This window comes from Haliotis asinina, chromosome 2 (genome assembly GCF_037392515.1).
Source record: "Haliotis asinina isolate JCU_RB_2024 chromosome 2, JCU_Hal_asi_v2, whole genome shotgun sequence".
NCBI lineage: Eukaryota > Metazoa > Mollusca > Gastropoda > Lepetellida > Haliotidae > Haliotis > Haliotis asinina.
The window spans coordinates 22,067,762-22,092,018 of NC_090281.1; the positions used below are offsets into that span (position 1 = coordinate 22,067,762).

General features: G+C 38.1%; 1 protein-coding gene across 20 annotated transcripts in view; it reads left to right on the top strand.

Moving 5' to 3' along the window:
- Window positions 1-24,257, top strand: part of LOC137273392 (voltage-dependent calcium channel type A subunit alpha-1-like) — a 347,991-nt gene that overhangs the window by 253,595 nt on the left and 70,139 nt on the right. For 13 of the 20 annotated variants that reach the window (XM_067806028.1, XM_067806022.1, XM_067806025.1 and 10 more), the window contains exons 6-19: window positions 3,119-3,222; window positions 4,770-4,934; window positions 7,995-8,209; window positions 9,583-9,686; window positions 12,581-12,696; window positions 13,417-13,482; window positions 17,853-17,966; window positions 18,121-18,202; window positions 19,306-19,433; window positions 19,897-20,009; window positions 20,706-20,815; window positions 22,025-22,156; window positions 22,835-22,907; window positions 23,602-23,719. In XM_067806028.1, the coding sequence (XP_067662129.1) occupies window positions 3,119-3,222; window positions 4,770-4,934; window positions 7,995-8,209; window positions 9,583-9,686; window positions 12,581-12,696; window positions 13,417-13,482; window positions 17,853-17,966; window positions 18,121-18,202; window positions 19,306-19,433; window positions 19,897-20,009; window positions 20,706-20,815; window positions 22,025-22,156; window positions 22,835-22,907; window positions 23,602-23,719 (1,640 nt within the window). Of the gene's footprint in view, window positions 1-1,202; window positions 1,310-3,118; window positions 3,223-4,769; window positions 4,935-7,994; window positions 8,210-9,582; window positions 9,687-12,580; window positions 12,697-13,416; window positions 13,483-17,852; window positions 17,967-18,120; window positions 18,203-19,305; window positions 19,434-19,896; window positions 20,010-20,705; window positions 20,816-22,024; window positions 22,157-22,834; window positions 22,908-23,601; window positions 23,720-24,257 lie in introns of all 20 variants that reach the window. The other 7 variants (XM_067806035.1, XM_067806024.1, XM_067806042.1 and 4 more) reach the window with 2 other exon arrangements.

The following is a 24,257-nucleotide window of genomic DNA, read 5'->3' on the forward strand; positions in this document are numbered from 1 at the left end:
GATGAAATCGCTGAAGGACACCAGTGTGTAACCTTGGTAATCCCATCATATACTTATCAACTGTTTGATCTCCGATTCCAACATGATCAATTGTCACAGATTCCTGTTTTTTTTTCACAGAACTGTTGGTTTAGTTTTCCCACTGCTGGACCAATCACTGATAAGATCCCTTCGAGTGTTAAGACCCTTGAAATTGGTTACAGGGATAGAGAGTGAGTGAGATGTCAGGGGAGAGGTTATTAAGACCCTTACTTATTTCTCCAAGGCGGTCCTGGGTGATTGATGGGCACCCCTGTAGACATCCTGCCTCCCTTTACCATTCTCCCTCATCATCTATTAAACATAATAATAATAATTAAATAATACTTAAACATACCCTGCTTTTTAATAAAATCAATATGAACAATTTTCTTGTCATTATTTAGACATGAATAAAAAATCATAGATTTTTTTAAAACTGACTTATTCATGGTTTGGTATTATGAAATTTAATTTGATTTAGAGATTAGCAGAAAATTAGAGTTGAATCAGAAAATTATTTTACTTTCATAAAATACAGTTTATCTCTTCAGCAAGCCATTCCTTGCTTCATGCATATGGTCATTCAGTTTCCAACAGGTTTCAGTCCCTTGGTGCTGGTGTGCTATTTTTGTCCCCAGTATGTATTTGTATAACACATGTTAAACATTTTTTTCAGCTCTCATAATGTGTTTGAAATTGTTTATATGAGCATTTGCATTTTCTATCATTTTACTATCTCTGAAGCCATATTCATTTCACCTGTATTGTTTTCCTTACAATTTTGGTTGGTGAAAGTTCTTATATCACTGCTACTTTGGACACAGATTTCAATATTTCAGTATTATATCTGTTTTCACATTAACCATTCAAACTTTGTCTTTAGTTGTTTTTCAAATCTAGCTTGCAGAAACTCAACTGAAGTTTGGTTTTCAAATTTTGTAACCAAAATCAAATGAAACTTTCATGTCAATTGACATTTGAAATTATTTCCTATATTCACAAAGTCAAGACTGGAAATATTTTTTAAACATTACTTCAAAAGAACATGATATTGAGACATATACTCAAACTTGAACTAGTTTCTAGTAAAAAGCAGTGTCACACTTCTCTCCAAAGTACAACACAGACATCCCCAAATGGTAAAGGGTTATTATCGACATGTTTTATTTTACCCTGGGCAGGTTTATAACCCTTCTTCATACAAGCACTTCCTCATCATCTTTCGACCTGCGAACCCTCCGAGCTGTCAGGGTTTTAAGACCCCTGAAGCTGGTGTCAGGAATTCCAAGTATGGCCCTTGATTGGGATCAAAATTTTGCATGAAGGCCCTATAGTTTAACTGTGGTTTGGTTATGTTGTTTGTGTCCTACCAGAAATTGTCAACAATTCTTCCTTACATGATTCGAAATCCCATTGGTCAGTATATTGTCCATTTCTGAAGTATTCCCCAGATTGACGGCAGTCTCTCATACAATAAGTATATTTCTGTCAGTGAGGACTTTCCAGTCATGATGAGTTTGAATTGCTGACACTCTAACCTCTTCTAACATGTCTACTCTTGCATGTTTGAATAACACTTCCTAGACTAGTTGAATGAACTTGATTACATAGCAAGGACACCAACTTGAGTGGTAGTACCACTGTTAATAGTTTTGTGTAGACATGCTCATATATCATTAGCATCGGAGGGCTGATGTTACCAACATGGCTGAAGGTACCTTGCAAATTGAGACAAATTGTGTTGGCAAGAATGTTGTGCGCCATGTTGGAAACTGCTGTCCCAGTGACCACAGATTGCATCTGGAACATGATGTCCCCCTCGTTCCTTAGCATACATCATGGCAGATGTAGTCTGTGGATTGTCAGACTTGAGTGACAGTTAGTTATGTGATATGAATCACCATATTGGTTATCGTGTCATCATCTGGGCTGTCATCATCTGGGTTGCCATCAAATGGATTGTCATCAGATGTTTTGTCATGTGAGTTATCATCACATGGGTTGTCATGAAGTGGGTTGTCATCATCTGGGTTGTCATCCGTCTGGTTGTCATTGTCACTATCACCATCCTATGTTCCCTACATGGTCAATCACACCTCATTGTTTGTCAGCCTGTCCCTCCTCTTTCATCTTTATCTCCTTGTGTATCCCACATGTTCTCTGTCTCTCCAAACAGTCAGCTATTTATCCTGTGGCTATCTACACACAGTGTGGCCTCTGCTTACCCATGTGACCATCTTTTCACTATCCAGCTTCTATTTACCCTGAGACTGTCTTCCCAAAATTTATCCTCTGTTTTCCCTGTGATCGTCTACATTTCTACCTTACTTTACCTTGTGAATAATTATCCATCTACCACCTACCTTTCCTGCATCTATCTCCTATCAATCCATCTACCTTTCCTGCATCTATCTCCTACCAATCCATCTACAACCTACCTGTCTTACATCTGCCTCCTACCAATCCATTTACCTGTCCTGCATCTATCTACCCCCCAATACATTTACCTGCCCTCCAAATTTCTTTTTCCAATCTATTTACATGTCCTGCATCTATCTGATCACAATCCATTTACCCATCCTGCATCTATCCCCCACCAATCTATTAAACTGTCCTGCATCTATATCCTAACGATCCCTCAACCTCCTACCTGTTCTACATCTGTCTCCTCCCAGTCCATCTACCTGTGCTGCATCTATCTCCTCCCAATCTATCTACCTAGCCTGCATCTATCTCCTCCCAATCCTTCTACCTGTGATGTATCTATCTCCTACAATCCATCTACCTACCCTGCCTTAGTAATCTCTTCCCAATCCATTTAGATATCCTGCATCTGTCTGATCCCAATCCATCTACCTGTCCTGCATCTATCTCCTCCCAATCCTTCTACCTGTGCTGCATCTATCTCCTCCCAATCCATGTACCTGTCCTGCATCTATCTCCTACCAATCCATCTTCTTGTGCTGCATCTATCTCCTACCAATCCATCTACCTGTGCTGCATCTGTATCCTACCAATCCATCTACCACCTACCTGTCCCACATCTGCCCACCAAACAATCCATTCATCACCTGATATAATCTCTGATGTCCTGCAGCTTGCTGACATACTTCAGTTCGATGGGGTCCACGACCTTCAACCTGCGTACCCTCCGAGCCGTTAGGGTTCTCCGACCCCTCAAACTAGTGTCTGGGATTCCCAGTATGTACCCTGTGTGGTCGGCGCCAAGAGGCCTGGTCACCAATGTGGCGGTGCTCATTGTTTCTCTATCATTCAGGTGGCAGCAGCTAGTCATGATCTCCACACGTCTTCTACCGTCTCCTGCATCTAAAACACTCAACATTAGCTTCGGAATCTGATGACTCCTGCTCTTTTCAAGACAATTTCATGTTTGGACACATTTCCTTCAAATAATCAGATAGTTTAACAAGTTGCAAAAGTTGTTAAAAAGAATCATAAATATGTTCATCTTTTGGTGCAATTTTACAATAATGGTTTAGATTCAGCATGTTATTCTTCTGAAAGATTTCAAGCATGTAAATTCAAAAGTTTTCTCCAACTTGTAGAGTTTGAGACGAGGTAGAGGAGATCATTGTCGTGCATGTGGCTGACATTGTGGCTAAATTTTCTGATATAGGGAGGGGGGAAATGCATGCCACCACCTGTCAATCATGTGTCTCTGTCATTACATCACTCATCTCCAGTGTGTGCTATTTCTCAGTTACAAGCCATTGTTATCTATTGTGTTTGGTAAATCACAGATCAATGTAATTAGTGTTTGGAAGCATGCCTGTTTGTGTTTGTAAATATGTTTTAGTTTTGTAACACGTATTTGAAGCATAGTTTCTTTCTGAATGCATGATCTATCATGACTGTGTGTTATGTTTTTGAATGAAATCAATAGTTATAATTCTGAAAACCAGTAACAATGTAATACTTCATATAGTGATATTTCTATCAGCATTTCTATTAAATGTAAGCATGTATTTATATTTTAATTCTTTACAGTTTACTTGTAATTTTGCAAGAAGTACATAGAGCTGTTATCATTTTCCAAGATAATCAATTTTTAACTTTTCACAATCCTGAGAAAGAATATGATCAGTCTCTGTCAGTGTTTTGTAAATCTTTCACTGGGTGATTTACCAAAAATTATCATCTACACTGTCATCATCACTGTATTCTTGTACCCTGATACTGATGGTTTCAACACTCCATATTGAAACAGTGTCTATCTGAAGCCAGTATTTGACCAAAATTGGTACTTTTGATCTAAGGAAATGAAAACTGTTTTTTAGATGGATGTTTGATAAATGTACAATAAACAATAAATCTGGATTATATGTGATTATCTCTTGATGATGCATTTCAAAATTTCAAAATACACAGCACTGACAGAAAAGAATTTGTATGTCTTTGTTTTGAATGTATGTAAAACCACAAACATTTTTTATAATTTTTTTTTTCAGTTTTTTCATGTCTTTGAAATGCATTTATGTGTTTATACAACATTATGTGTTTATACATTACTTTCCATCTTCTTTTAATAGTGTTACATGTTTTTTAAATTTTAAATGTTTTTGAAAATGTAAACTTCAAAATGTAACGGACCTGTCTCATCTGTAGTAAATCTAATAAAATCATTTGTAATATTCCTCTTATGAAAAATTAAGTTTTAATATTTCCCTATGAAGAAATACTTTCATTGAGATGAGTGTGTATGTTGAATCCTCTTATGTACATTTCAGGTTTGCAGGTGGTGTTGAAATCTATCATAAGGGCCATGGCTCCACTGTTACAAGTGTGTTTATTGGTGCTTTTTGCCATCATCATCTTTGCAATCGTTGGGCTGGAGTTCTATTCCGGTGCTTTCCACAACGCTTGTTTCAAAACCAAATTTGGTAGAACGATAGGTGAGTATTTCATGCAGTGAAAACACATGCAATATGTATGCCCCTCACAGGGCTTCAGATAATTTTTCAACATTAGGAGTATGTACTCCAGGAGTACTGGAAAAACATAATAGTACATTTAGAGTACTAACTCCTCTTGTGTACACAGATGAAAACAAACCCCGGTAAAACAATTTTAACCTTTTCAGATAAATATGTGTGTAAATGATTCTTAGACCCTACAACATGGCCATAGTGCATATCTGATACGTTTTCTAAAATATTTCCTGTTGGATCCTGCATATTTTATATCCATACATACACCGATACGGCTCTTATCTGGAGCCCTGATCCCCAGGGAGTTGAGATTGATAATATGATGTGCTGTGTTGAAATTGACATCCAATGATCGTGGGGAAAAATTCCAGCACCTTGAGCATGTACTAGTTGTGTGGATATGTGCTCTCTATACATGTACATATCCTATCCTATACTAATAAATATAATAGCATACTTGCAATGTAACAGAAGTAGGGAACCCAAATATTGATTCTTTCTTTGAAAACATAATTTATTCAAAACTGTGTATAGTTTAACATGTTTATGTCTAAAAACACCAAGTAGTCATATAGCCACTCAGACTTGTTGTGTGACAATTCCTCGATACTCATGGATGCATCAATCCTTGGTCCCCTGACATACTTTTCTTTGATGATCAAAATATATGCTTACTTATTTTCACTTTATAAGTAAATGTTCTCTCAGAAATTCCTGCATGAAGAACTGTTTCAGACATGGCACATGCATGTTAACAATATTCACTAAGTCAGTGTGTAAACTTGATTATCTTTTTTCCAAATGAACATAGTACAACACTGGCAGAAGTTGATGAAATACTTCAAAATTTGTTTTGTTTTGATCTGAAGGTGTTTTATAGTTGGTGTTAGATTTGAAACTTTTAGTATCCTGATACGTATTGTATTGCTACCATTATACAGGGATTCATATTGTGTTGCAGCTAAAGAGCTATAAACTTTTGCAGTATATCATACTGACTAAAATATCAGCATTCTAATGTATTGTATCACTTGCTGTATCCCAATATCAGCACTGCATCAGACCCCAAGTTACATTTTTTCTCATTTGTGACTTTGATATTGCCTTGACGTTCTTTCCTTGCAACAGAAATTCTTATGTTGGATTAATAGAAGAAAGATTATATATTGGAATTGTTAGTATTAGAAGACATATAGCTTCCATTTTGAATATTATGATTGGTTTCGCAACAATGTCCTTTGCATTATGTGTGGATTGTATCCAGCTGGTTTTGGTTGCATAATAGAATCAAATTTTCAGTTTTCTGTGTCAGATTTCTACTGCAGCTCATTTTTCATTTCAAACTTGATTCCTTAAAAATATGTTTGTTCAGTATCTTTCTTCATACAAATTCTTGTTAACACTGGCAAGTTGCCTTAATGATGATTAATCTAGTATTCAGCTACTTGTATTTATAGGGAAATTAATGAACATTTTCATAGACTATTGGCCAAAACAAGGAACCCTTTGTGGAAATGCAAAGTGATACTTCCAGAATGGCTTATTAAGAGACTACCATCTGCAGCAGTTTTCCTGAAAATCTGATTGTTGATGGACTATGTAATAAAGGTCACATCAATCTAAATCCAGGCCACACAGGACTGGGCCAGAGTACCTGTGAAGATCTGGGTTAGAATTGATCGTCAGTAACCCATGTTTGTCGTATGAGGTGACTAACACAGGATCCGGTGGTCAGGATTGCTGACTTGGTTGACACATTGGTTCTCAACTGCGTAGATCGATGCTCATGCTGTTCATCACAGGATTGTCAGGTCCAGACTAGATTATCTGCAGACCAACACCATATACATGTAGCTGGAATATTGCTCAGTATTGCATAAAGCAAAACTCAATCAGTCAGTCAATCATTTGGGTCAGAGAGAATTCTCATCCATATAGTTCAATAGTTCCTAAGTTCCAAAGGATTCCAGCTGCATCCTGTGTCATTGACCAATATTTATGGATAGCTGTCAGATCTTCATGAGATAAAGTGACTCTTATCCTTTTTGAAACTAAGTGCTCATTCTGAATGTTGGATCAAACTTTCACAGCTTTAGGTGTTTTACTTCTATTACTTAATGTCTGGGAAGGGCAGTTGTCATGGGATTGACAAACTTTGTAGGCTATTTGGTTGTGGATTGAAATCCTTTGTGGACAGTCTAGTTAAGGACTTAAGTTCTTGTGTGGTTAGGGATTAAAGTTGTCTGTGGATGGTCTAGTCAAGGATTGATATCCTTTGCAGGCTGTGTGGTTAAGCATTGACATATTTTGTAGGCTGTGTGGTTAGGGATCAAAGTCGTCTGTGGATGGTCTAGTCAAGGATTGGTATCATTTGCAGGCTGTGTGGTTAAGCATTGACATATTTTGTAGGCTGTGTGGTTAGGGATCAAAGTCGTCTGTGGATGGTCTAGTCAAGGATTGATATCCTTTGCAGGCTGTGTGGTTGAGCATTGACATATTTTGTAGGCTGTGTGGTTAGGGATCAAAGTCGTCTGTGGATGGTCTAGTCAAGGATTGGTATCCTTTGCAGGCTGTGTGGTTGAGCATTGACATATTTTGTAGGCTGTGTGGTTAGGGATCGAAGTCGTCTGTGGATAGTCTAGTCAGGGATTGATATCCTTTGTAGGCTGTGGTTTAGCATTGACATACATTGTAGGATGTTAAGTTAAAGATTGAGGGACTTTGTAGGCTGATATTGTTGATATTGCAGCCATTTTTCTATGAATTAAGATACAGATCAATGTAGAAAGAATGTCCAGATGTTGACACCTTGAACATGTCATATTATTTGCAAACTGGAGGCATACAGCCATACAAAACAGACACAAATATGTTCCATTTTTTTCCTCAAATATCCATGGCAACTAAATGTATGTTTTACTATTCTGATATGTGCATTGTACTGGAAGTTTTAATTTTATTACGTGGTGTACAATTTTCTGATATTCCAGAAGTTGTTAATTTTTACTATGATTTTTCTTCCAGGTGAAATCGATTATGGTGATGAACCTGATATACGACCGTGTGCAAAAAATCCCAATTCTGCGGGAGGTTTTAAGTGCCAATTAAATATATCTAAATGTAGAGAAGGTTGGCAGGGCCCCAACTATGGAATCACCAGCTTTGATAACATTGGCTATGCCATGTTAACAGTGTTCCAGTGCATAACAATGGAAGGATGGACCACAGTTTTGTACTATGTAAGTTACCCTACCTGTACTACACAACATGATTTCTTCTCAGATATTTTTACCTGTGAAGGTCTAGGTAGAAATTGATCTTCATTAACCCATGCTTGTTGTTAGAGGTGACTAACAAGATTGGGTCATCAGGGTTGCTGACTGGTTGACACATGTCATAATTATATCCCAATTGTGTAGGTCAGTGTTCATGCTGTTGATCACTGGATTGTCTGGTCTAGACTTGATTATTAACAGACCACAGCCATAAAGCTGGAATATTGCTGAGTCAGGCATAAAACTTTTTATTGAAGAGAAAATAATTAACATATTGTTTTCACCCTTGTTCCAACACAAAAAGGAAGATGGGGAGCGTCATGGCTAAAATATTCACTGACATTGCTGAAGGTCCATGTTCAGATTCTCACATGGTTAAACATTAGAAGGCCATTTCACATGTCTCCCAGGGCAACAGGGTAGTGTAATGGGCAAAGTGCTGCCTCATCATGAGAGGACCCAGGTTCAATTCCCTACATGGGCACAATCTGTGAAGCTTATTTCTGGTGTCCACCTCCATGATATTCCTGCAATAGAGCTGGAAGTGGCGTAAAACCATACTCACTCACATAGGGGTCTTCCCACATTCATGTTGGTGAAATATTTCTAAAAGCTAAAAACAGCATGATATCATGTTCAATGACTCTGTCCATAATAAAACCTGAACTTGGTTGTTACACGTTCTCCTGTAAGTGAATTAGGAGATAAACATCCTGTGTTGGCCAATTTCAGGGTGTTATTGAGTATTTGAAGCATGGGAATACATTTGGAACTGACATCATCAGTCATAGGTTTCAAATGAAATATTCCTGTGCTTCAAATACTCAATAACACCCAGAAATTGGTCAACACATGATGTTTATCGGCATTGTAAACACAAAAGTAAACCAAAGGTTTTCCTGCCTGTACTTGTTTACATCGAGTACAGGTACAGAAGTGAAGTGTCATCAGCAGGCCGTTTCAGCTAGTTCCCATGGTAGAATCTGGAGTTGCTCATTTGTGACGTCATTCTAACTTTACATCACAATATGATTTGAATGACGTCACCACTTATGATGACACAACAAAACAATTGTTTGTGAGGTTCTCAAGTGTCAATACGCAGTAAATAGCCTTGCAGTTTCTGGGAATCTAATACCATTTGATCATGTTTTTCAACCAATCAGATTACAGAACACAGTGACTTTTGGTTTACAATGGTACATGTTCAATGGCAGTCTTTTGTCTCTAATTCTGCATGACACAACTGAAATTGACTCAGTGCTCCACATCAATTAATGACATTCAAGTTTAGTTAATTGCTTCCAAATAATAATCACTGTTATTCTTTTTTTCAGACAAATGATGCCTTAGGGAGCAATTTCAACTTTTTATATTTTATACCTCTCATTGTCCTGGGATCATTCTTCATGTTGAATCTAGTACTGGGAGTCCTAAGTGGGTATGTACTGTGTTTTCATTATTATCAACAATATTTGTGGCCACATGGCCAAAACAATACCACATAGCAGTCTGCATAATAGGTTTCTTAGTAGTTCTAGGACAATATCCATCTAGGACAATTACCACCTCAGGACAGTTACCACCTCAGGACAATTGCCACCTAGGACAATTGCCACCCAGGACAGTTGCTACTCAGACATTTGCCACCGAAAACATTAAAAAATAATTCAGTTTCTTGACCAAAGAAGTGGAGTTTGACATGGTAATTCATAACATATAACTTTACATTCTTCCATATAACCAACTTGACATATTTTGTACACCAGTCTAGAATTTTTAAGACCAGACACTAGGAAGTGAAATCTTTTTGTAAATTTCATAGCTATGACGTAGAATGTGTCATTGCAGTTTTCTGTTCCTTTAGTCCTAGCATACAATCATCATGAATATATGCTGATGTTACGATGGATGGATATGTTATTAAATATTACCCAGCTTCAGAAGTTTCAGGAATATCAGAATCTCAGAATCTCAGAGCATCCTGTAAACCATAGGAAGCTATGTTCTTGTGGTAGATAAATCTATTCTTATTGTGTTTTTAAATCAAATCTATTCTTATTGTGTTTTTAAATCAAATCTATTCTTATTGTGTTTTTAAATCAAATCTATTCTTATTGTGTTTTTAAATCAAATCTATTCTTATTGTGTTTTTAAATTTGAGCCAAATGAAAATAATAATTTGATTATCTATCTACCATTAAATGTGATTCCCACATACTTTGGGTTTTTTTAAGCTTTAAATAGAGACAGAGAAAATTGCATTCTCTTTCTGAAAGTTATTGCAGCTACAACCATTGTAAAGCTTATAGTTAAACATAGACTTATTGTGGCCGTAGCGCTTTGAAACATGCTCCATTTTCTTATGGTTTCTCTTTGATCAGTCCTGCCTTTGGTGGATTTCTGAATAGATATTAATCTAAACCCCTCTTTGAAATCACCATTGTTGATTTATGCAATCTCATATGACTGAAATTTAAATACACCATGCTACATGATTGCTCATGTTGGTCTTTTTGTATTTATACCATACATTGACGTCATGACAATCTTTTTATATTGATTCTGTACTAAATCAAAAATAGCTTGTCATTGTAATCTTGATTTTTGAGATTTGATGTAAATATGGATAAAAGATGCTAGTTATTTCCAAACGCATGTTGAGTTAGTGTATAGACTACAAACAAACACTTGAATCAGATTGGGTCTCATCATGGTGAAATGTTGAAAGAGGCAATAGAGATATGTATGATTAGAAAGGCAGATAATATGTTCTGAAGCCCCAGATTTGCTCATGATGTCTGAGACTCTGCATGATCTCACACAAGACTATTCTGGACAAGATGTTCCAGAAGGTTCTATATTACTCTGATGACGTCAGCTGTGAGTGCTAGCCTGCAACCAGGGCATCTTTCCCTCAGCTCAGTCCAAATGACAGTTTTGACCAGATCTGAATGATCCTTGTTGTTGACTACGAATTGATGATCCTTGTTGACCACTACTTGTTGACCACTACTTGTTGACCACTACTTGTTGACCACTACTTGTTGACCATGTTGTTGACATCACACTGTTAACCCTTTCGTTGGTCAGGAAGACAGTCCTTGTCTGAAACTGATGAGCAATTAGTAATGACTGCCTTTCCTCAATCTTACATGAATCTCTTTGGTCCAAGACTAGGGTGTAATTATGTAAATGTAGCTATGAAGTGGGTCACATCAGCCGTTTTCGATTGTAGAGATCAAAAAAGAGTCAAAGCCTTTCAGTGAGCCATTCATTCCAAGACGTACGATGGACCGATTTTGCTAATTCTGAATGTGGATCGATATCCACCAATCAATACAACTGCTGTAGTGTCAGCAGCCGAGTTGGATGATCCTCCATGCAAGTCAGCGAATACAAGCAGTGTTAGGCTTTCGATCAATATCCAAGCTTGTTTACATCACAGGCATCACATGACCTGCAGGCTCATTCATTCAAAATGTTCACCAACCAATTTGTCTCGAAGCTTTAAGCTTTGACCAACTGAAAGCCTGTGTGCACTGATCACAATGTGATTAAATTCAGAAACAGTTTCACAATCCTTAAACATCACTCCTGTAAGGAATCCATTTTGATCTCAATGTGTATGTGAATAAATTATTCAAAGAATACCCTTTTTGGAAGTGTTACAACTATCAGATGTAGCTGGTTTCAGAAAATTCAGGTTTTTGTCATTACTAGTAATGCAGTCTTCTTACCTCCACCTTAACTTGAAAACAGACATTAATTCTTAATTTTCTTAATTTTCACATCACACATCACACACTTGATACAATCATGGTTAGGATACTCCCATCCTATTGTAAAATAATTATTAGTGTTGTTAGAAGCTATCAAAGAGAATTGGGTGGTTAGACTCGGTAAGTTTAATGATTTTCCTGTGTCTGATATTGTGGCCTGTTGCTTATGTCTCTGCTAAACCGTGAAGATCCGGGTTAGAATTGATCTTCAGCAAACCTATGGTTGTTGTAAGAGAAGACTAACTGGATTGCGTGGTCAGACTTTACACATATCATCATATATTGTAGATCGATGCTCATGCTGTTGATCACTGGGTTCTCTGGTCCTGACTTGGTTATTTACAGACTGCCACCATACAGGTGGAATATTGCTGAGTTCAGCATAAACCTGCAGGCACTGACTTGTGTAACTGCTAGTGCAAACTTTGTACCAGGAGCGGATGTAGCAGGCATATTACATATTGCACCATTCAGCAACATTCCTTAACTTTCCTGTAAAAGAACCTGCATATAATGAATACTTTTATGTGATATGAATCTTTCCTTTCTCCAGAGAATTTGCCAAAGAGAGAGAAAGAGTAGAAAACCGTAGAGCGTTCTTCAAGCTCCGTAGACAGCAACAGATAGAACGGGAGTTGAATGGATACCTGGAGTGGATTTGCAAAGCAGGTACGCTGTCTCTTCATTTTATTTTTACTATTGCTGTATATTTAGTCAAGGCACTGACCACATGCTTGCAGCTGCCATGAACACCATGTTGTCGTGGTGACATTGCTGTATATTCAGTCAAGCCACTGACAACATGCAGGCAGTCACCATGAACATCATTTTGTTATGGTGATATAGCTGTGTAGTTAGCTAAAGACACTGACAAAATGCTTACAGCTGCCATGAACACCTTGTTGTCATGGTGATATCACTGTATATTTAGCAAAGGCACTGACAACATGCTTGATGTTACCACTGACATCACAATGTCACCATCACCTTTACCACCAACAACACTTTCACCATCAACACTACCTTCACCACCACCACCTTCACCATCAACACCACCTTTACCACCAACACCACATTCACCACCAACAACACGTTCACCAAAAACACATTCACCACCAACACCATGTTCACCATCAACACATTCACCAACACCACCAAAACCACCAACATCTTCACAACACCACCAACACCACCTTCACCATCATCAACACCTTCACCACCACCAACATCTTCACCAACACTGCCTTCACCAGCAACAACACCAACACCACCTTCACCACCACCAACAACAACACCAACAACACCTTCACCACCAACACCACCTTCACCAACAACACCTCATTCACAACCATGTTCACCACTAATGCTATGTTCGCTTCGCTCTAGAAGAAGTGATACTCAGTGAGGAAAAAACCACAGATGAAGAAAAGTTAAAAATCATGGAAGGTATGTATGGTACGTCGACCTTTTTACTCTCTCCTCGTTGCTGTGGTCTGTCGTTATGTTTGTCTGTCGTCATGCTCAGCTTCAAATCTGGTAGGCTTGTGTTATAGAGATAAATGATGATAAACACTTTCTGAAAAAAACTAGGTGGTATTCATAAAGAAACCAGATCAGTTGAAATCTAACTTAGCTACATGTAAGTTATTGTTAAGCTGCAAAATCCTGATCAAAGCGAGTATCCAAACTGGGCTTTCCCATCCTCATGAGGTACCCCATGAGGTACCCATTCACAGCGGGTTGACTGGGACATATAGTCACAGCACTTTGTCCATATCCTGCATGTTGCTGTACCTACAACTAGGTGTTTGCATATATTCATGTGGCCACCATCTGGTCATATACCAACAGAGTCTGCACACAAAGGTGACTCCAAGGTTTTTACACCTGGTCACAGGTGGGTTCAATCCCGGCACCTCCAAGCTCACTAGATGACTAGCCTGGCACCTCAGACAGCTTGCCCACCACACTGCCATGTTGAGAGACATTTTTTATAAGAAAGGCTTGATCTGAATGGACATGGAACAAACTGTTTGACAATATGACAGATGACAAACTTGAGATCCACTGACTGACGAATGGTGGGCTGGTAGACACCTTGATAATCTGCTGTACACAGCTTAAACTTTCCTGATTTGCAGAGGACCATAATGTAATCAGCATTTAGTGAGTCACGTCAAGTACATGGTCATTGTCAGTAGCAGACACTATGTCTGATGATATTAGATTGGCAACAAATCTAATGCCATTTCAATCTGAATGATATTGCCAGCTGAATTCTTCCATACTGTTCTATTTGTCAAGCCTTTGCCTTCTTGGGTGGAACAAGGGATGTATCAGTTCTTTGGCTGCCATTTTGTTTTATGACTTAAGTCAAACACCTTGCAGTTAAGACTACCCTAACCATGTCTTCAGATTTTCACGAGAGACTGCCAAAACTTAATCCTACATACTTAAAAGCTAAGTTTTCTTTCAGACTTAACTTCCTTTATGAATACCACCACTAGTGTTAACCCATGGGTGCATGTGTTACCACCATATTTACCCTGGATATGAGTATTTCTGTGTAACAACAATATTGACTCTGGTATACATCTGTCTTATGACAGAAGTGCTTGAAATTCATAAACCTCCCTCCACCACTGCTAAAGGTTCATGTACTGCTTGTTGAATATCCGGACAAGCTGACCTGTGTGATACAGGATACGAGGTGGTGTATGCTTTGTATTGTCATTGCATTTTAACAGCTTCATGGTGGCATGGTGTTGTTTTTATTTTATTTTATGCATGGAATGTTTCCCCTTGTCATGGTAATTAAACCAATGTCTTTGCATGAAATCTTGTACAAGGTGTTTGAATGTTAAATAAGAGTTTGCCATAGCCTTTGAATATTCTTTATAGATGCAGGACACTTTTGTTACGTGATGTTTTCGAGTTTAGTTAAAGATTCATTTTAAAGTTGATTTTACAAACAGATTCAAACGGTAATGTTGGTTACCCAAACCCAAATTGTACGTGGTCGTCCGGGGGGCAGTTCTCCACAGACTCCTCTGGTACCAACAGCACCGTGAAATATGGCGTCCCCGAGGCGGTGTTGGAACAGTATGGTGTTTGCAAAGTTGAGAAATGCCCAGATTCCCCACAGTTGTCCAACTGTATTGATGTGGACTTGTTGTTGAGCGACAGGGGTGACCGACTGGTTGGCAGGCCATCAGACAAAGGTTGGATCCAAACCCAATGTCCTGAACCACCCCATACCACCCTTTACCTACCCATGACAAGGAGCTTGGGTGAGGGTCTGCCAGAATCATAGCCACACCATCATCCCAAACCAGGGTTCATGCCTCAACATGGAACGGTGTAGGGTTCAATAGGGTCCATGGGCTCACCCTCACTTAATGCTGGCTTTCTAATAGGACAATCTCAGCTGAGGAATATGCAAGAGAGTCATTATGAACTGAAGATGGTAGAACCCTGCCTATTAATTAATCATAATGTGAAGAGTACAACTACAGACTCGGGCCAGTGATATTGGGCCACTTGACATAACTTCCATAGAGTTACTAGTAATTTCAATGTAGACTAAATAATTTTCATGGAGTAAGTTTAGGATGGATCTTAGGCAAATTTCACAGGCTAATGTGAAATCATCTCTTCTCTGTGCGCGTAAATTTAGTTCAATTTTCAGACCTCTGTTTAACTAATGATATGACAATTATCAACTAACATATAGTTCCACAATGTACAACCCCATAGGCACAATGTTAAAGGAGTTGGTGGCACTGTAATATCTTAATTAAATGGTTGCCTAGGAACAGGAATCATTTGATTTTAGGTAAGATGATTCCACACAAATGTGCAAAATTTGGCTTGGATCTTAAATTAAATTCAATATTTAATTCATGAAAATTATGTATGTAACACTAAATTAACATATAAGTCTATGGAAATTACATCAAGTGGCCCAATATAACTAGCACAAGTCCGTACTTCTTCACCTACTGAGTCTTTTATCTATACACTCCCATCTGCTTGATGTCAAATGACAAATATTGCCTCAATATTTGGACAAATTTGCATATTTTTATGCTTTCTTCATGTAGGAATCATTGAAAGCAAAACAGTCTTGATAAAATCCATGCATTATAGAGATGTGAGTGTATGTGAAAGTCCCACACCTGACTTGCACTCATTACTTCTAGAGTAGTCTAGACTACATTGCTGGTGAAGGAATAACTTGGTGAATGTCTTCAAATTTCAGCAGCCTCGACATTCATTTTACTGATCTGTGTTTCCTGGAAGAATTGGTATATTTAACTCAAGGAATTATGATGATATACATTGTATTGTTTGGAATGTGCATGAGTTGTCAGTGTTCAGATAACTTTCCATGAAGGCAGTAGACCTGTTTTGTGTTTCTAAAAGGATGTGATTGTATATTTCACGTTTTAGACTTAATATGTAGACATACTGTTGATTGAGGTGGGTGTGGCCCAGACAGCCTTAAGGCACAACAGAAGTTGCATCTTCTGGTCATGCCAGATACCTGCTAGTGTGGGTTCAGCTCCTCCTTCATGGCCCTGATTCTGATTCAGGGTTTGACAGTACCATCTTTGAGACCTGGTTAGCCTAATGGTTAAAGCGTTGGCTTATCATGCCAAACACCTGGGTTCAATTCCCCACATGGGCCTGTGTGTGAAAACCATTTCTGGTGTCTTGTGCCATGATACTGCTGGAATATTGCTAACAGTGGTGTTAAAGTAAACTCACTCACTCACTCGCTGTTTGAGTTTTGTCAGGGTCTTGTCATATATTAAGCTCACTTTCTGTGGTATAACTGTTTACTGGAGTTCTGACTTAATTTACTGTAAATTACAAAGAAAATGTTTTTAAAAGTATATAAAAAATATGATCTAAATAGTTTCTCTTGTTAGAAATTGACATTGGTCAGTTGTTGACCTTCATTATTCGGTGCATCAAACACACCAATATTGTCACTGAATGAACAAGATACTTGTGATTCTGTGGAATAAGTGAATGTATCTGGGTGAGAAATGTAAATGTGTGTTTGTTTATCCTGAAAGAGAAGAAATGAACATGTGAAATGTGTGTCCAATATGTGTGTCCAATGTGTGAAATTTATCCAGTAAGTGTGTGAAATGTATTTGTGTCCAGTATGTGTTACCTGTGTGTGAAATGCATGTTTGCCCAGTGAGTGTGTGTGATACATGTGTGACCAGTTGGTGAAATGTGTCCTGTGTGTGAAATGTATGTGTCCTGTGTGTATGAAATGCATGTGTGTCCTATATGTGAAATACATATATGTGTCCTGTGGGTGAAAAGTATGTGTGTGTGTGTCCTGTCTGTGAAATATATGTGTGTTCAGTGAGTGTGTATGAAATATATTTGACCTTTGTATGAACTGTATATGTGCTGTGTGTGTGAAATGTATGTGTCCTGTGTATGTGAAATGTAAGTGTCCTTTGTGTGAAATTTATGTGTGTATCCTATGCATGAAATGTATGTGTGTGTCCAGTGAGTGTGTATGTTAAATGTATGTGACCTGTGTGTGAAGTGTATGTGTGGGTCCTGTGTATGAAGTGTATGTGTGTGTCCTATATGTGAATGTGTCACATGTGTGTGCGTGTGTGTGAAATATATGTGTAATGTATGCATGTCCTATATATGTGAAAGTGTGACCTGTGTTTGAAATATATGTGTGTGTCCTACATGTAAAACTGTGACCTGTGTGTGAAATGCATGTTTGTCCTATATGTGAAAAGTCTGTGTGTTCTGTGTGTGAAATGTATGTGTGTATATTTCAGCACGCCGTCGTGCAGCAGCCAGGAAGATGAAGCAGCTGAAAGGGGAAGAAACGGACGATGACAACAACGAGCTAAATGATGAAGACCTTCTGTCAGATCTCAGTGGTTTTCCAGGTAACAAACACACACCTTTGTTCCAAGTAAGACTACATACCATGTGTAATGTTAACCTTTATTAAAACGACCTTACAAGCTACAATGTCTCATTCTCTATATTCGTGTTCATATTAATTCATCCAAGTAATTATTGTAATGATTGTTTTTCCAGGAAATAGAATAGGAAGAAATGCTAAAAACCGCAAATTAAATGGCAGATGTGGATCATTTTGGAGAGCTGAGAAGAGATTCAGGTATGTTGAGGATAAGGGTCAGGTCAACTTAGATCCCGGATCATTTAATCTATTACAGTAGGGATTGTAAAGTAAGACTAAAAAACAACCCCACAATCACTCACATGCACTATGTAAGCAATATTGTGTTTACAATACTGTATATATATGTACAATCACAACTGCTTATACATGTACATGTTTAGATCAACTAATATAGGAAATATGGCCTTTGGTAATTTGCCTTATAAACAGAACTAGTATGTTGTGCACAGTATTGTCATAGCGCTGACAAATTATTTGATTGAGCAATTGTGGCAGTAGGGTAGCCTAGTGGTTAAAGTGTTGGCTCATCATGTCGAAGACCCGGGTTAAATTCCCCACATGGGTATAATGTGTGAAGTTCATTTGTGGTGCTCCCCAGTGTGTTGTTGCTGGAACAGTGGCATAAAACCAAACTCACTCACTCACTCGCTCACTCACTCACACAAACTGAGCAGTTCCTGTGTGCATTCATGTACACATGGAAGTACATGTATTGCAGAGATGCCAACCTCTACGATTTTATCCTAGTCACTACGAATTTTAACTTGAAACTATGCCAATACGATTCCAATAGAAATCCTACGAAATTTGAATAAAATGCATTAAAATTCGGATATATAGACAAAAACATAATTATATTTTCAACTATGAAATACATTTTCAGACTTCACCTACCTTCCATTCATCATATTTAATGACATATTTGAACTGAATGATTGCAAGTAACAAACATAATTTTAGCAAAGCTGATTTCAATACCTTTGCGATTTGACACACTTAGTTCCTGCAGAAATAATTTAACCACATGACCATAATATCGTTCATTTTTTTCTCAGAATCCATCATGATTTTGTTTATTTAGATGACTACGAATTTTATGGTCAAACTACTAATTTTGAACATTGAAACTAATATTTGCAACACTTTGGGGTTGGCATCTCTGGTGTTGCTTCACCACCTGAATGAATATATTTTACAAACATTGAGTAAAACTGAATGCAACCTGTATAACTCTATAACTCTCACATATATGATATATTCAATATCCAGGCAATATAGAACAATGAAATCCTTTTCAGATTTTCTATTCGCAAGTTAGTGAAGAGCCAACCATTCTACTGGATAGTGATCGTGCTGGTGTTCCTCAACACAGTGTGTGTAGCCTCAGAACACTACGGTCAACCAGACTGGCACTCCGACTTCTTATGTGAGTCAACAGTAGGAGTTTCGAGATTCAGTTCAGGGATATAGGTATCAGTAGCTGGGGATTCAGTACAGAGATGTAGGTATCAGTACCAGGGAGTGCACTATAGAAATGTAGGTATCAGTACCTGGGGATTCAGTACAGGGATATAGGTATCAATACCTGGGGATTCAGTAAAGTACTCAGGTATCAGCACCTAGAGATTCAATACATGTATAAATGTATCGGTACCTGGGATTCAGTACCTGGGGATTCATTACAGGGATATAGGTACCCGGGGATTCACTATCAGGATCTAGCATGAAAATGTTTTAGTACATTCAGAGATGAAATGAAATATGATGTCCTCATATAAATGCTTATGGTTAACGGGAGGTAAACCTTTTACAAACCTTAATCTTATCTAGATGACCAATGCCACATGTGCATAATTCTCAAGTTTATCAAGTTCCTTGTTTACTTGTAGATTACATGGAGTTCATGTTCCTGGCTCTCTTCATCTCAGAGATGTTCATCAAGATGTATGGCCTCGGTGTGCGTGTCTATTTCAGATCGTCTTTCAACATCTTTGACTGTGTGGTAAGTGCAATTCCCTGTTTGGAACATCCCCTGCCATATCGATAATGTTCCTGGAACATTGCTAAAAGCGTCATAAAGCCATACTCACTCACTTACTGTTTGGGACACCCGTGAAGGTCTAGGTTAAAATGTATGACTTGGTTAACACATGTCACAGATCAATGCTCATGCTGTTGATCACTGGATGACTGGAATATTGCTGAGTGCATAAAACTCACTCATTGTTCTGTTAATGCTTGGAACAGTCCAAACTCAAATCTCATATGTGAATCAGATTAATAAGAGTTCATTTTAAGTGTCACCATAGGCACTGATAATGCCTGATAATTAAATGAATGCTTATCAGTGAGATGTTTAATTTATGATGAAACTCACAATTCTGACTATAAGTCCCCATGGTCCGTAGTATGGTGACCTACCTTCCGTTATTGGCAATCAATAGCCTGCTTCTATAGTTACAATGTTTCAGATGTAATGACTGGTTTTACATTACCATCTCTGATAATCTAGTTATTTACTGCCCTATGTTGACAGGTTTTTGTAACATAATACAGTTTATTATCAAGGTGTATTTTTGTAAGTCACGATATGGCTGGAATATTGCTGATGTGACAATATATCTTAATTCACTCACTCACTCAATTCTGACAAGTTAGAGAGGCAATTGTACAAGCCTGTTCATATTGGTGTCTTCAGGTCATCGTAGGTAGCATCATAGAGGTGGTGTGGTCATGGTTTAAGTCAGGATCCTTCGGCATCAGTGTGCTCAGAGCTCTTAGGCTGCTGAGAATCTTCAAAGTCACAAGGTAGGTGATGGTCAAAATCAGACACCATGCAGATCAAGTACAGAGTTTGCCTTGATGCAGAAAACCTGTGTATTTGACACACAAATTCATAATCTCAAACATGCAGTGAATTATAAAGCTTGTGTCATTGTTGATGCAATACTACTGAGCCTTAAGTTCAGATCATCAAAGCTTGTAATTTGCTGTTATTTTGAACTATCTAGTGTATAGTTTGCCAGTGCTGATTAAATGCCTGACCTGCTTTACCATCATTATTAAACAATCACAGTTGATGTATTGATGAAGGTTCCATACTGAATTTGACTCCCCAAAACATGTCCATGACTCCCTCTCATGACACCAGGGAGTCGTGATGACTGCTAAATTTTCATGTCTAGGGCAAACGCTGCAAACAGAAGTCATCTCAACTGGGTATCCAAATTTTCATTTGAACAAGCAAATGAATTGTACCCACCTCACTCAAACTCATTTGGATATTTTGCCAGTTTTCATTAATTGTTAAAATATAATAAAGTGTAAATATTGGTCTTTATAATTTGTATTTGATCTGTAATATGAGCAACTGTATGAAGGACGGAAAGATGATCAGTTCATGTGTTGAAATAGAACCTCTCAATATACCTCAGTTGTTTTATAAATGTTACGGCATGCAAAATTAGATTTTCCATTTTTGTGTGTATGCATGTGAGATCAAATTTATTGAGTATTAACAAAAGTTCAAGCTTACCTGTATGCAATTAAAAGGAAATGAATTTTCAAATAAATATTTGCATAATTAATGCTGATACACAGCTTATCTGTAGAGGCATTTTAGAAGTTGTAAAGATGAAGGAAAACCAAGTTCTATGGATAGTCAACTTCTTTATTGCAATCAATTGATAACAGTGTTAGTACCTACACCAAAAAGGTTGAACTCATTGCAATAAAGAAGCTGACTATCCATGGAACTTGGATTTCCTTCAGTTATTACATTTACCAAGGAAAGGTTATCATGTTTATCTGTATGAACACCTCTGTGCAAGCAAAGAAATATCTGTCACCTGCAGTTCGTAAATATTGTAAGATAGATGATTCACAGATATGAACGTTTGCTTTTCTCTATGGAGCTAATGTGTAACATTTGATTGCCCATCACAATTCTCCTACAGTGAGTTGATGGAGAGTGAAGTAGTACTCCAAGTCAATGTTTGGTATGACCTTGTTGTACAGGTATTGGGCATCTCTACGGAACCTGGTCATCTCCCTCCTCAGCAGTATGAGATCCATCGTGTCACTCCTCTTCCTGCTCTTCTTGTTCATCCTCATCTTTGCCTTGCTTGGGATGCAGTTGTTTGGAGGAGAGTAAGTCATTCTTGCCACAACATACTCATCAGTATCAACTGTGTGAACACCTTGCTCACCTTGAAGTGTAAACACCTAGCTCACCTTGAAGTGTAAACACCTCACTTACCATGAAGTGTGACCACCTAGCTCACGATGGAGTGTGAGCACCTAGCTTACCTTGAAGTGTGAGCACCTATGGAGTGTGAACAACTAGCTCACCATGGATAGATTTGCTATCCATGACTATCTATCACACCATGGATAGATCTGCTGATGTATACTTAATCCCTCATCCAGTAGATTTCTGTATCCTGGCTCCCGATCTAATAACCCATGAAGGTCAAGGTTAGAACTGATCTTGAGTAACCCATGTTTGTTGTAAGAGGCAAATAACAGGATCAGGTGGTCAGGCTCGCAGCCATGGTTGATGCATTTCATCATAACCCAGTTACATAGATCAAATCCTGAGTTGACATAACACTAAACTCACTCACTCACTCTTGACGCCAAACATTTTGAAGGCTTTGCTATACCTGACGTAACACCCAGTTTGTGATATTGTCTTGAATTTGTGATGCCATTTTATTTATTCTGTAATTAATTTAATATCATAATGTGTGATGTATGTCTCTCCGATAGGTTGTTTTAATTCTATTAGAAACTGAATTTTTACAAATCCTATTTATTTCATTTCAGAATGAACTTTCCATCAGGGAGGCCGTCATCACATTTCGATACCTTCCCCATCGCACTTCTAACAGTGTTTCAGGTGAGGTTACACCAAAGCCTTGTACTGTGAAGTAGATTCTTATGGAGATGTTTTAGTCCTGATGGAAACTGCAAACTTTTTGTGAAAGATGTGATATGAAATTTAACAAAATATGTTCCTTGTAACACAATAAACATAAATAGGTATTTTGAAGTGGGCAAAATCAAACGAGACTGCAAACACAGTACAACAATGTCTTACAAGTCACCGCTGTGGTCAAGGGGAGATAATCCAACAGCTTCTTCAACATGATTGATTGAAGTAAACAGCTGTTTTGAATTTATTCATTGTTTTTGTTCAATATCTGTAGCGTCATGATAACTTAGAAATTTGCTGTATAGCACCATGACTATTTACAGGTTGACATGTAGAAAGGAACTTAGCCATCTTAGAAACTTAGTGTGTTTGGGACTACTTGCTGGTAGACAGACAGGCAGTTCAGGGCCTGATACAGCTTTTTCAGAAAGTGAAGGTGTACACTTCATTTTCTCAAGCGTTTCAATGATCATTAGTGAACTTTCAGGACAAAAGGGTGTGTGTGAGCTCTCCTGAACCCCATCTGGATCCACATATGCAGTTAATGAATTAATTCTCATTTGCTACAACCAATACAACTGATTTCTGATTACGAGAATGAATTATGAGAATGTCATGGCTGTATTTGGAATGTGAAACTTATGCCTGTGTTTTTTAGATTCTGACAGGGGAGGACTGGAATGAGGTGATGTACAACGGCATCCGTGCTCACGGTGGGACGGAATCGGGCATGATATTCTCCTTGTATTTCATTATACTGGTGCTATTTGGTAACTGTATCCTTCAGGACATGCTGTGTGAAGTGGCAACACTTAATACACACGTCACATTCTTTGCCATGTTTAACACTACATTATTCAGATTAATCTAGTTTTATCGTAAACTGTTAGAGGGGGAACATTTTTAGAGTTGATCCAAAGACCTCACAAATTAGGGCCAATTAATATAATCATTGAACACAAGCTGGTCATCTCGATCCCCAGGAACGTGTGAAGATCCATATGAGTAATGACCTTCAGATACCTATGCTGCTTCCACAAGGATGAGACCTGTGAAGGTCTAGGGTAGAATAGGCCTCCAGCAACCCATGCTTGCCATAAAAGGTGAGACCTGTGAAGGTCCAGGGTAGAATAGGCCTCCAGCAACCCATGCTTGCCATAAAAGGTGAGACCTGTGAAGGTCTAGGGTAGAATAGGCCTCCAGCAACCCATGCTTGCCATAAAAGGTGAGACCTGTGAAGGTCCAGGGTAGAATAGGCCTCCAGCAACCCATGCTTGCCATAAAAGGTGAGACCTGTGAAGGTCCAGGGTAGAA